This window comes from Pteropus medius, unplaced genomic scaffold, assembly GCF_902729225.1.
Source record: "Pteropus medius unplaced genomic scaffold, Ma_sr-lr_union100, whole genome shotgun sequence".
Lineage (NCBI taxonomy): Eukaryota > Metazoa > Chordata > Mammalia > Chiroptera > Pteropodidae > Pteropus > Pteropus medius.
Window position 1 is genome coordinate 19,141,039 of NW_024354502.1, and position 13,260 is coordinate 19,154,298.

At 35.6% G+C, this 13,260-nt stretch overlaps 1 protein-coding gene across 1 annotated transcript in view; it reads right to left on the reverse strand.

Moving 5' to 3' along the window:
- ATP6V1C1 (ATPase H+ transporting V1 subunit C1) overlaps positions 1-13,260 on the reverse strand; it is a 42,824-nt gene that overhangs the window by 15,338 nt on the left and 14,226 nt on the right. Inside the window, exons 3-7 of the mRNA XM_039853505.1 lie at positions 12,566-12,633; positions 5,869-5,954; positions 3,525-3,619; positions 1,865-1,956; positions 717-815 (exon numbers count right to left, since the gene is read on the reverse strand). Of these exons, the coding sequence (XP_039709439.1) occupies positions 717-815; positions 1,865-1,956; positions 3,525-3,619; positions 5,869-5,954; positions 12,566-12,633 (440 nt within the window). The remainder of the gene's footprint in view (positions 1-716; positions 816-1,864; positions 1,957-3,524; positions 3,620-5,868; positions 5,955-12,565; positions 12,634-13,260) is intronic.

Consider the following 13,260-nt stretch of genomic DNA (forward strand, 5'->3'; position numbering starts at 1 on the left):
CCCTCTTCTAATCTTCCAACTATCCAAAGGTTTTATTTTACCAAGATTAACTATGATCAAATGTTAATTAACACAAAAGGACTAATCAAAGGAGATTTTAAAGGGTTATCTAATCCAGCAAACTATGCCCACAGCCCATGCCTGTTTCGTAAAGTATTACTGAAACACAGCCCTGTCCATTTGTATACACATTGTGTGTATACACATTGTATGGCTGCTTTCAGTCACAACCACAAAGCTGACATGGCAGAGTTAAGAAGTTATAGCAGAGACCGTATGGCTTGCAAAGTCTAAGATATTTACTCTCTGGCCCTTTACAGAAAAAATATTCTAAGTCTTGATCTACTCTAACCTTCGCTTCTTATAGGGTTTAATTCATCTTAACCAATCATAAAGACTTTTCGAAAACACAAATACAAAGAGCTTCCATTTTTGAAAAAATTTTTAAATCAAAATAATTTAGCATTACATAATTTTTTAATGAGCCAACTCTAAGCTGCTAAATTTGATTTGGAATCTCAATTTATAATTGATATCTCAAGTTGTGAACTAAATTCTACTGTATATGCCACATGAGTACATGTTGGTTGACAAAATGAATGACAAATGATATTCCCTTTACGCTTAGGTTTTAATGGAAAAATACAAATTACAATCAGCTACTAACATTTTCTTATATTTTAACAAGCCAAAATCTTTGAAATAAAAGGACATACTTGGGAACTACGACCAGTAATGTGACGAGATACTCTGAATCGAGAACAAAGTCATCCTTCTTCACGATTTCTGCTAGACTTCGAGTTAGCAAACTTCCTCTGAGGAAGAAGAAAAAAATCATTAGGCTGATAACTATGTGCTTCCATAACACATATAAATAGCAAGTTAATTATATTTACATATACTATATAAGTATCTCAAAAGAGGGACTAGTCTAGTTAACATTTTTACTTTATAAGTCATCAAAATTTAGCTGAATATTTCCCACCCCTGCAACAAAAGAAATGTCGACATTTATCAAAATTTGCCCCTAGTGTCCTTCTTTGTGTTTGATTTAATTAATGTAACTCAGCTCTTTTCTTGATTACAGATCTTGACTGAGAAAGTGTTATTTATTAGATATCAATTAAAGTCTATTTCATCATAATTATGAAATTATATCATCTAAGCACAACCTCTAGTTTTCTTCCCTCTCCCTGGGTATCATTTGATACCAGGCAATTTTGGTTAGTTAACCCAATAATCAAGGCTTTCAAATCAGTCTTCATTTAGTCTCCCACTACTGATCTTTTCATAATGAAAATGTCTTGCCTTATTTGCACCACGGATAGTATCCAAGCAACTGTACCTCTAGGATATAAATGCTTAACTTCAACAGGTTAAAGCTATACTTGTAGCAGCCATGCTATGAGGCAATCAACCAAAACAAATGTGTTCGATTTTAAGAAAACCTAGTGTAAAAAAAATCTAGACTTGGGAAACAGATGAAGAATGAGTACTACATTATAAAAAGATTTGTCTATAGAATTCTTTTAAGCAGTACATTACACAATTTATGCTTTGATTTAAAATAATTAATTTTAGACAATTTTTCAGTGAAACATCAAATGGTAAGGGATCAAATGGCTCAGCTCGTAAGTATTCACAAGTATTATTTATGGAACAAGTATAATAAATAATAATAATAAATCAGCCTCCCATCTGTTTTGACTAGCCTGAATTATTAAACTTTTCTCCATGAAGCAAAAAAAATACCATTTTGATCACAGAAAGAGATGGAACTTACTAAACCCCAACAGCATCTCCTTCAGTGTATGCTAGAGCGCTTCCCTAATTCTTAATATTCACAAATAATTGATATGCTTACGCATTCTTTCGTTCCAAGTTCTGAAGATTCCCTTTCAGGTTATTATATGCGGATGCTCGAGATTTCAGGTCATTGTCAATCTGAGTCACTCCCTTAAAAAAAAAAAAAAAAGGGCAAAATTTTCCTAATCTGTCTCTACTAGTACAATGAAAGTAACTGTAAACATTAACTTTAAAAAACTACTAATTCCTGATATAAAAATATTCCACTTTAAAAGCACAACTTTAAAGAGTTGTTTTAAAAAATAACCATGGTAATTTACATATGTCTCTTTCTATAAAGATACTGTTTTAATCCACATATATTTTAATTATTTACTGTATTAGTTCTTAAACCAAGTAAATGGGATCTAGGCCACTGGGTTTAGAGATTACCAATTAAAAGGCTTTAATTCACGAGGCTGAAGGACTAATTCCCAAAAGGAACCAAATTACACAGAGTTCTGTTGTCCACGACTCCACTGTTATTATACAAAATATTTTCTCAATCTAATTTGAATTGTAGCTGAATTTATATATGTTACAAAAGTTGATTTTTCAAAAAGATGACTAAAACTACTAGCAATTTAGGAGAAAATGCAAAGTCGTAGATTTAACATCTAAACACGCTGAGTCTGGTCCTTAGATCACTTGGCCATGGCCATCCTGACACCCAGATTTAACATCTGAAAAACTTGTTTCAACTCAGCTCTACTATTATTAGCTGTGTGGTACTGGGGTAAGCCACTTCACCTCTCTGAGCCTGTTTCATCGTCTATTATAGTATCAGGAAGAAGATGACTAAATCCTTGATAAGGATCAAAATAAGGTTCAGAGTAAGAGCATCACTTTCTATTATCAGACTATTCATTTTCAATAAATTATATGATGATTTTAGTCAAAATCCTTAATGGTCTATTCAGTTACATTTAACAATAGAGCACACTGTACAAATAGTCATTGGAAGTCAAGGAAAGTCTGTCAAAATAATTTAAACCATAACTTTTCACCCTAGCCAGGTTGTAAAAATGTTGACAAACAATAGGTTGTTGTCTATTTGCCTCTTTATAATTTCAGGCAAGACTTTTACATTTTCCCTCCAGCTCGAGGGCTTTGTCATAAAAAAGGAGCTTTTAAGTCAGTAAGTTCACAGATGGGCTTCAGAATCTATGTGCTCCCTGAAACTATACATAAAATCATGCGCTTCATGAATATGAGCAGTTTTCTGGTAGAGGATCAATGTCAGAAGGCATGAGAGAACCCACAAAGTTTAATGTCTGCATCAGTACTGTGCATAAACATACTTAAGTGTCCACTGTCATCTATGTGGCTCATAAATCTTTAATAGACTCTAATTTCCTGTTCTCCATGATCTCAGTTACTCTGAAAATTTGTATAATTACAGAATTTAAAAATTTCTTATTTAAACATTGTTGATGCAAAATTTAACTACATAAATTAAATAAGGAAACTACACAATTTGAATAATCTACACATGAAAATGTTATACTTATCATTTTTTTTAGTAAAGCTGTAGATAGAGTAAGGGTACCTTATTTTTATCAATCATATAATTAAGCTGCCTTGTCAAAACCTAGAAAGTATTTCATAGCTAAATACTTATAAAATAAATAAAGCCACTATAAATCAATGTGTCCTACCTGTGTCATTTTTTATCTTACCTTGGCAATTATTTCAGAAATATTTTTCAGGGACTGCTTGATTGGATATTTAGCCATGTCCCACTGAAATCGTGTTATATAAGTAACCAAGTCAACTGAAACAAAGGAATAAATTAATTACTGAGAAGCAAGAGAATTTTTTGTAGCTTACTACACAGTAATAAATTGCATGCTGAAATTGCATTGACAAAATCAGTAAAGATATCATTATTTCCAAAGAGTCCTGATTAAATAAATGTGAGACTACATTAAGTAACATGGATTAATCAAAATTTTTACCTTGTAATCAGACTGGATCTTATCTTTATTCGAAATTTAATATATATTAAAATGCTCTAATTTGATGACTTATTTAAATAAAACATGTACATACCCATGATATGCCTCATATGTAGGAGAAAGAAACACAAAGATTAAGAAACTTCAAATTGTCTCCTCCATCAGTAGAATTTGACAAATGTATGTTCTTTCTTTGCCAGCTTTACCCAAACAAACTGAAAACGAACTTATCTGTTAAAACCTCATGGTGAGTGTTTCTAGGGGGTCTATATTTCAACAATCTTCAAAACACAAACCCTTTCACTTTCAAATGGAAATTTTTAAAACTGTAGAGACAAAGAGACTCAACAGTTATTTCCCTGAAAGTTTAGTAATCAAAGTGACTTGATATGATGGGACCAAGAGCATGGAACCCAATGTCAGGTATGGCTAACTGGCAAAAGTAATTAATATCGAAATATCTTTTTCTCAACTTCTCCCTACATAATACCAACAAGTCAACAACACGGCTGGTATTTCCAAAAGCAATTTTAAATGTACTGTCCTCTAGATTGTCAAGCCCCATTCCATCTATTAGATTAGTTCGTCAAATACCCTGAAGAATAGAAAAGGCACGCTAAATAAACATATCTACCTTCTGTCTCAAACACAAATTAAAAGAAACGGTAAACAATTAGATCAGGAGCACTATTATAAGCAAGAGCAAGATAAATTACTGTTTTTACTGATTAGGTATTTATTGAACATGTATTGTTTGCAAGAAGAAATGAGATTAGAGAAACACTTGATTTAAAATAGTTACTTCTGAGAGTTTAACCAAACTACTTACTCCATACTACTGCCTCAGCATGCATTTTGTGTGGTCTAGAAATTACACTAGCCCCTCCCCTCAATCACATCCCGCAGAGTAAATATAAGTTCCTGATATAACTGCCCCTGATATGACCCTTGTGAAAGGACTCTGCCCCACTGCCCAAGGCCTTCCCCTGTGTACCCTTTATATAAGAAGCTACCAAAACCCCCCTCTTGGTGGTTTGACCAATCCAGACATAGCCTGGGAACCCCAAAGCACTCCAACCACAAACCCTAATAAAGGCCTGTGCCCTAGGTCCTGCCACTCTCTGCCTATACCCTGCCTCCAGGACCTGTGAGTAATCAACTTCTGTATTTCACTCCTCCCTGAGGTCTTTTGTTGAACAGTGACTGCCATCCTATGACACTCCCACCTCATGACACCCCAGGGCTCTACTTAACCAATGTTAATTTAACAAAGTCACAACAATCCCTTCTCAGCTTTTGGCCAAGATTAAGTGTAACAAAATCACAACAGTGACCTTATCATAATAGGCAATACAGGAAAGGGTTATTTTGTATTATAATGACATATCACTAATGACAGGCCTAATTTAAAATGAGGCAAACACTGAAGTAATATTTAAGAAAACAACAAATGGAAGTACAAACCACAACAATGACGTCAAAGCCATCTTTAAAAAGCCTTTATAACACAGAGCAAACAATGTAAATATTAGTTTCTAGCTACAGAGAAGTTAGTAGTAGACTATTCTATAGGTACTAAGATAAAAAAATGTCGCATTCAAATTTAAGGGGAGGAGGCATTACTCTTCAATAAAATAAATAATTTTTACTCTAAGGCTTTAGCAGTTGGACGCTATTAAATTTTAAAAAATCTAGAGAAGACAGTAAGTATTCACCTGGAACAATGCTAAGACATATAACTTGGAAAAACATTTATAAATGTGAGTTAAAAAATAGATCCCAGAATGACCTAAGATAAATCTTTATAACATTGCTTTTGGAAGAAACTGACGTCCATATCATAAGCTATATTATATGTAAGACTGTCTTACATGAGATTGTGTTTCAGGGGACAGGATGTCACTAGCAGTATCACCAAATTCAGTTAACAATAATTATATTTTAGTGGCCTTCTTTTGTATTTAATATCCTTATTTATAGATATTTTCTTTTTACATTGTTATCTGTTTTTATAGCTAAGTCATTCATTTTATATAATCTTTCAAATCATGAAAGATTAGCTTACCTCCACTGGCCAACAGATTCTCCTGAACTTTATCTTTACTATCCTCCAATACATCAGCCATATATTGAGCCACCTTCTTAACGACCCTTGGGAGAAAAAAAAAAACAAAACCAGTAATCATTTTCAGGAAAAAGACCTAAACTCCATGCTATACAATGAACATATTACACAAAGATATGAATTTGACAATATATGTTTTCATTATACTTATCTATATAATATAGAACAAATGGACCCTAACTTCTATAAATAATGTTTTCAATATAAAATGGACCCAAATTTTGTTTTATGCAAAATTAAATAACTAGAGTTTTAAAGAGACTACATGAAATATGTTTATTTGTCTGGAAAAAACGATGAGAAACTAGTGAGAAACAGTCTGTAAATAGCCATATTTTATAAGGTGAAAAACTGGGCAATAGATCTGTCTGCAAAAACCAAGAACAAAGGAGGCAGGGAGCTAGCATTCACTGACTATATGCCTTCGCTTAGGACGAAAGGGATCCAGGAGGCAAGAGAATACAAGCAACAGCAATGATAAAGAATGAGGTCCTACATCATCTATTCATTAACTATTTATTAAACATTTACCCTTTGCAAGGAGGAATCCTATACAGGAAACCAAAGTGCCAAAACTACTGAGGCACCTAGATGTCACCTTGTCAATCCCATCATTTTACAAGTAAAGACACCAAGGTATAAAAAGAGTAAGTCTAGTTACGAAAGCCACAGAGTCACAAAACTAGTTAGTGGCATATCTGTGACCGGAAACATGGTGTCTTGACTCTGGAGTCTGGTGTTTTCCCCCCATTCCATGTGTGCCTCTGGGTGGGATTCAAAAGTATATAAAACAAAACCACTAGCTTCGCATTGTTTTAAGTTGAATTGGAAAGCTACCAAAAAATACAAATGGCTAAATATAGAGCAATCTGTGGAAAGTGCCAGCTTAGATTACCAGGTTACCTGCAGAGGAGCATGAAGGAAAAAGGGATCACGTCTAGCTACTGTAATTAAGAAAGCATAATGGCTCCTGAGCAGGGCAATGAAGGATAGGAATGATTTTGAGAGAATGACTAGACAGGAAGAAAGTATATTCTTATTACAGGGTATGATGAGTCAAGATCAGGAGAGGTAGAAAAGCAATAAGCAGTCAGAGAATGAGGGGTCCACACTGCCCAGAGTGTCATGCTGAAGAGAAGGGGACATCAGGCTAGGAAGGCAGGCTGGGGCCGGACTGCAGGTAGATAGCCCCTGGTGTCAGACTTTAGAGAGAAGTACGTTACGTCAAAACAGGGCTTCAGACACTTACTCTGATGATTGTTTGCTCAATGGGAGGGAAGGTAAACTGGAAGGTGAATTAAGAAGCTCTTGCAACATGAACTAGTAAGGACCAGAAAAAGCAAAAGAAGGGCTAAATTTGAATGATAATCCTATCCTGAATGATCTCAAACCTAAGAAAGTAGAACAATTTCACAAAATAAGTGAGCCAAAAGTCTTCAACAGGTTTAATTTGGGATTTGTACATACACTTGGCTGTGTCTCCAAAATTCACCTATTCCTTCAAAGGAGACAAACCATTATTCCCATATAACTTGACGAAGATCTTGTAAACAGAGCCATTTGCTATGAACATTAAAAAATGTGCATATGTTTGCCACAGAAATAGTTCAGAGTGTAGAACTGCCTGGTGTCAAACCTATAAACTTAACACTGACTCAGAACTTCGTGATCTCCCTATGCATCTCTACACGCCTATCCATGTCAAAGTACACATGGTCATCACCTTTAAAAAAAATCTTTGGGGGAAGGGGGAGGTGGATAGGGTAAAAGGGGTAAAATATGTGGTGACATTAAAGAATTAAAAAATAAAATAAATTTTTTTTTAAAATCTGCTCTACTGGTTAGATTACTGAAAAAGAATAAACTATAATTTATTCTACATAGCACAATGTTCAGACTCTAAAACCTGGAACATTTAAGTCACTAAGCTACCATCTGTCAATTCTAACAAGGTCTAACAACCACATGATTTTTAAATTCTTCATAGCTTTCAGGAAGAGTAATGAAGACAAGATTGCATAACAGTGCAGAAAAGAACAGCTGACAAACTGCACAGGTAACTTTCAGTTCTACTAACTAAATGAACTACATTTGCCCTAAATACCTTTCAGATTCCTTCCCTAAAAAATGTGACCAAACCTTAAACTACATTCAGGACATTCCACTGATGATTCAAAGACAGACCTATAAAGCCGTCGAGGTAATTAATAAGGATCCAAATAAGTGTTAACAATTATGTTCACAGGAACCGCCCTTCTCCATGTGTCTGGTCATCATGACTTGAACACTGTAATGAGGTAGATGGGACAGTGGGGAGGACAACCACCTGAGGGATGGAACCCGCAAAGTTTCCTCAAACCCTTTTAATTAAAACCTCTACTCGAGAAATCAAGAGACAATTCTTACCACCAATTAGTCCTTTGAGAATATCATCAATAATTATTTGATGGATCCCATATCCATCTTCAGCTAAAATACACAGTAACTAATTTCAGGAGTGACTAAAACTGTAGTTCAGAAAAAATCTTCTAATACAAATGAATTTTAAAGACAAAAGCATCAAATAAATGGCATAACACCTCATGCTCACGGATCAAAGACTTATCGATATTATTAGGATGGCAATAATCTCCAAATTGATGTACAGATTCAACACAATCCCCGTCAAAATTCCAGCTGACTTCTTTGCAGAAATTGACACAATCCTAAAATTTATATGGAAATGAAACAAAATTTTCAAAAAAAATCTTGAAAACCAAGTCAGAAAATTCACATTCCTGATTAAAAACTTCCTACAAAGCTATAATAATCAAGACAGTGTGGGAATAGCATAAAAACAGAAATATAGAATAAAAAGAAATATGGAACAGAACTCAGAGTCCAGAAATGAACCCTCATATTTATGTTCAACTGATTTTTGGCAAGAGTGCCAAGACAATTCAATGGAGAAGGAATAGTCTTTTCAACAAATGGTGCTAGGACAATTGGATATCCACACGCAAAGGAGTAAAGCTGGGATTCCTACCTCACACCATATACAAAAATTAAGTCAATGGATCAAAAACCTAAATGTAAAAGCTAAACCTATAAAACTCTTAGGAGAAAATATAGACATAAAACTGTGTGACCCTGGATTAAGCAATGGTTTCTCAGATATGATATCAAAAATACAAGCAACAAAAATAGACAAACTGGACACCAAAATTAAAAAATTGTGCCTCAAAAGGCACTTATCAAGAAAGTGAAGACAACTCACTGGATGGGAAAAATATTTACAAGTCATCTGATAATTATCTAAAATAGATAAAAATTAAAATTAAAAAGGCAAATTTAAAAATGGGCAAAGGATCCAAAATAGACATTTCTCTGAAGAAGAAACACAAAAGGCCAATAAACATGAAAAGATATTCAACACATTATTTGCATCAAGAAAATACAAATCAAAAACACAGTAAAATACTATATATACACCAGGATGGCTATAATCAAAAAGATGGATGGTAACAAGTGTTGTCAAGAACGTAAAGAAATTAGAACTTTCATACACTCCTAGTGGGACTGTAAAATGGTGTAGCTGCTTTGAAAAACAGTCTGGCAGTTCTTCAAAATGTTAAAAACAGAATTACCTTGTGACCCAGCAATTCCACTCCTAGGTACACACCCAAGAGAAATAAAAACATATGAACATACAAAAGCTTGTACACAAATATTCACACCGGCTTTATTCATATTAGCCAAAAAGTAGAAATAACCACCTAAATGTCCATCAACTGAGGAATGGATTAATAAAATGTGGTATAGCTACACAATGGAATATTATTTGGTAATAAAAAGAAATTAAATATTGGTACATGCTACAACACAGCTAAACCTTGTTAAGAAAAAGAAGCCAGTCACAAGAAACCACATATTGTATGATTGTAACAAAATGTCCAGAATAAGCAAAACTAGTGTCAGAAAGTAGATTAGTGAACAGTAGGGGACAGGGAGTGGCTGCTAATAGGAACAGGATGTTTACAGTGGGTGGGGGTGATGAAAATATATTAAGATCAACTGTGGCAATGACTGTACGACTCTGTGAATATACCAAAATTCTTTGAATTGTACATTTTAAATAGGTGAATTGCACAGTATGTAAATTATATCTCAATAAAAAGTGTATTTTCACACCTCAAACAGGTGTATTTTGTTGTATGTAAATTGTACCTTCGCAGCTCAGGAAAAAAAATGGCGTAGATGATAGAAGCTCTGTTCATCCCTCTGGCGACCAAATCAAAGTTGCAATGGAAACAACAAGCAGCAGCAAGGAAAAGTTGCCTGGAATGAACAAGCCATTCAACTAGGGAGAAATTCAAGAAATCATCCTGCAATGGCAGAAGGTAGGATGGGGCGAGGACGCAGGGCTGCCTGGTCTGGAGCAGCTACGACTGAGGCTGTGGCAGCAGCAGACACCTCTTAAAGGGGCCGCGACCACGAGTGGATTTTCGCAGTGATGGACCTGCTTGCTCTGAGCACCAGTGCTGATTTGGCTGCGCGTGTAAGGACTTACAAGGAGACAAGGTTGGAGTGAGGGCCAAGGCGAGATTCGCAGGGTACAGGAGTGCTGGCACTATCCACTGTTTACCATTGAGCCCTCTCCCTACCAGTGCTTGGACACTGAACTGCCATAGCCATGACGTCATCAAACTGGTTAACAGAGGTCGCTCCGCCCAAAGGATTCCCTGAAACCCCGCCTTCCCCAATTCGCAGCCCCACCCAAGCCACATCCAGTTGTGTTCTCAGTGAGTCTAGTGCTCCTTGCTGAGCAGCTCCAAGACTCACACTGGTGGCAGCCGGCCTCAGTTTCTGGCATGGCCTCTCGAGGCAACTATGAGCACAGCATCTGTGGATTGCTCGCTGAATCTTAACGGGTTAGCCCCAAAGGGGCACAGGCTGGTGCTAAACTGGCCTGCAACTGAACCCCTCTCAGGACTGTGCCTCTGGACACCTACTACACAAAGCCGCACTAATAAGAAAGGAACACTTAGGAGCTTTGTTTTGTACATAGAAACAGACACGGAAAGGCAGCCAAAATGGGAAGAGAAAGAAGCAGAAACAATATAAGAGAACAGCACAGAGATCCAGATATAATGAAGTCGAGTAATCTAACAAATGCAGAGTTCAAAACACTGGTTATAAAGATGCTCGATGAACTTATGGGAAGTGTAGAGAACTCCAACAAAAGGATAAAAAACATAAAAATGGAAATGGAAATTATGAAAGGGAACCAGTCTGAAATGGAGAACACATTATTGAGATGAGAAGTATATTAAATGGAATAAACAAAGGAATAAACAGTGAATAAAGAAAAGAATCAAATGCCTTATCTAAAGGACACGCAATCAGAACGGCAAGAGATTAAGATGCCAAGACCATAAAAATAATTTAAAGAGAATATGAGACACTTTATTAAGGGTCCAAATATCCATATGATCGGTGTAACTAAAGAAAATCAAGATGTTGAATAGCTGTTTGAAGAAATAATGATGGAAAACTTCCCTAACCTGGTGAAGGAAATGGACATAAAACTCCAGGAAGCTCAGAGAATTCAAAAAATCAGGGATCCAAAGAGGCCTACACCAAGACACATCATAATTATAATGCCAAAGCTTAAATACAAAGAAAGAATATTAAAAACAGATAGTTACTTATAGGGGAACACCCATAAGACTGGCAGCTGATTTCTCAAAAAAAAACTATGCAGGACAGAAAGACTTGTCAAAAAATATTCAACAGGATGAAAACCTAGAATCTACAATGAAGAATAATTTATCCAGCAAAGCTATCATTTAGAGTTAAAGGACAGATAAAGAGCTTCCCAGACAAAAATAAGCTAAAGGAATTTATCACCGACAAGCCAGTATTACAGAAAATGTTGGAGGGACTTTTTTAAGAAGAAAAAGCATGTATCTAAAACAGGAATAAAGAATGGTAACAACATTCTCATCAATAAGTACCTTAAATGGAAAAGAATTAAGTGCTCCAACCAAAAGATAGAGTGGCTGAAAGGATAAGAAAACAAGACCACTACATATGAAAAGGAAGGGGATGGAAAAAGATATTGCATTGATGGACCTAGAAGGTATTTAAGTCAGACAGAGAAAGATAAACACTATATGATTTCACTTATATGCGGAATCTAAGGAATAAAAAGAACAAACTAATCAAAAACAGACTCACAAATACAGTGGACAATTTGGTGATGGACAGAGGGGAGGGTGGTTTGGGGGGCTTCGAAGAATGGGGTGAAGGGTTAAAGAAGTACAAATCAGCACCAGATGGACGGTCATGGGGATGGGGAGCACGGCATAGGGAATGCAGTCAGCATTAATACATTGGCTAGGTGGAGGGTCAGGGGAGGGAGGGAGTAATTGGCGTGATCATTTTATGAACTATATAGATGTCTAACCAATGTACTGTATACTTGAAACTAATTTTTAAAAAATTGTACCTTCATTAAGTTGATTACAAAAAAAGTCATCATTTTCTACAACCATTCCAATAAGCAGAGTATACATGTGATAATAAAACCAATGTCCTGGTAACCTGATAATAGTGGCTCTCGTTTTGCTCTAATCTGTGCATGTAAGTACATTACCCTTCTACAAATGCATCCAGTTTAGCCAGTTCGTCCGACAAACCAACCAAGACATCTAGTGTGCCAACCTAGAAGGGAAATACACCATTTTATTACCTAGGTTTCACCTTTTTTTTTTTTTTTACAAGATAATACAACATCTTTATTTAAGGGCCCATAAATCTTATGTTCTCCATTTTTTATCTCTTAATGTGCAAGTGCAGTTAAAAAATGTTTGCCAGACATTTCAAAGCTATTTAGAAGATAATCCTCTAATTCATGGGTACAACCTCCATTTAAGATATGAACATTCTGCAGTGGCAGGCTATGCCTCTGCCTGTACTGCCCAGTGATGGTGAATCATCGGGAGACATGGTTTACAATGGTGGCTCTTAAGCAGGGGTCCATGACTGTGCATCGGAGTCGATAACTGAATTTATATGTAAAACTGTATGCGTGTAAATGAACACACTCAGGAAGAAATGTCCACAGTCTATATCAGTGTCTCAAAAGAATTCAAAACTCCCAGAATATTAAGAATCAGCAATTTTAAGTATTTTGACATAAATAAGTGCTGTGTATAACTGCCTCACTTAATCAGCAAAAATAAAAATATTGCAATCTTTTCCATTCTTTAGAAAAATTCAATCAATGGATTACTGGGAGCCTGCTTCCCTTTGAGGCTGCTAGGTTACTGACCTTTAATAAATGTTAAA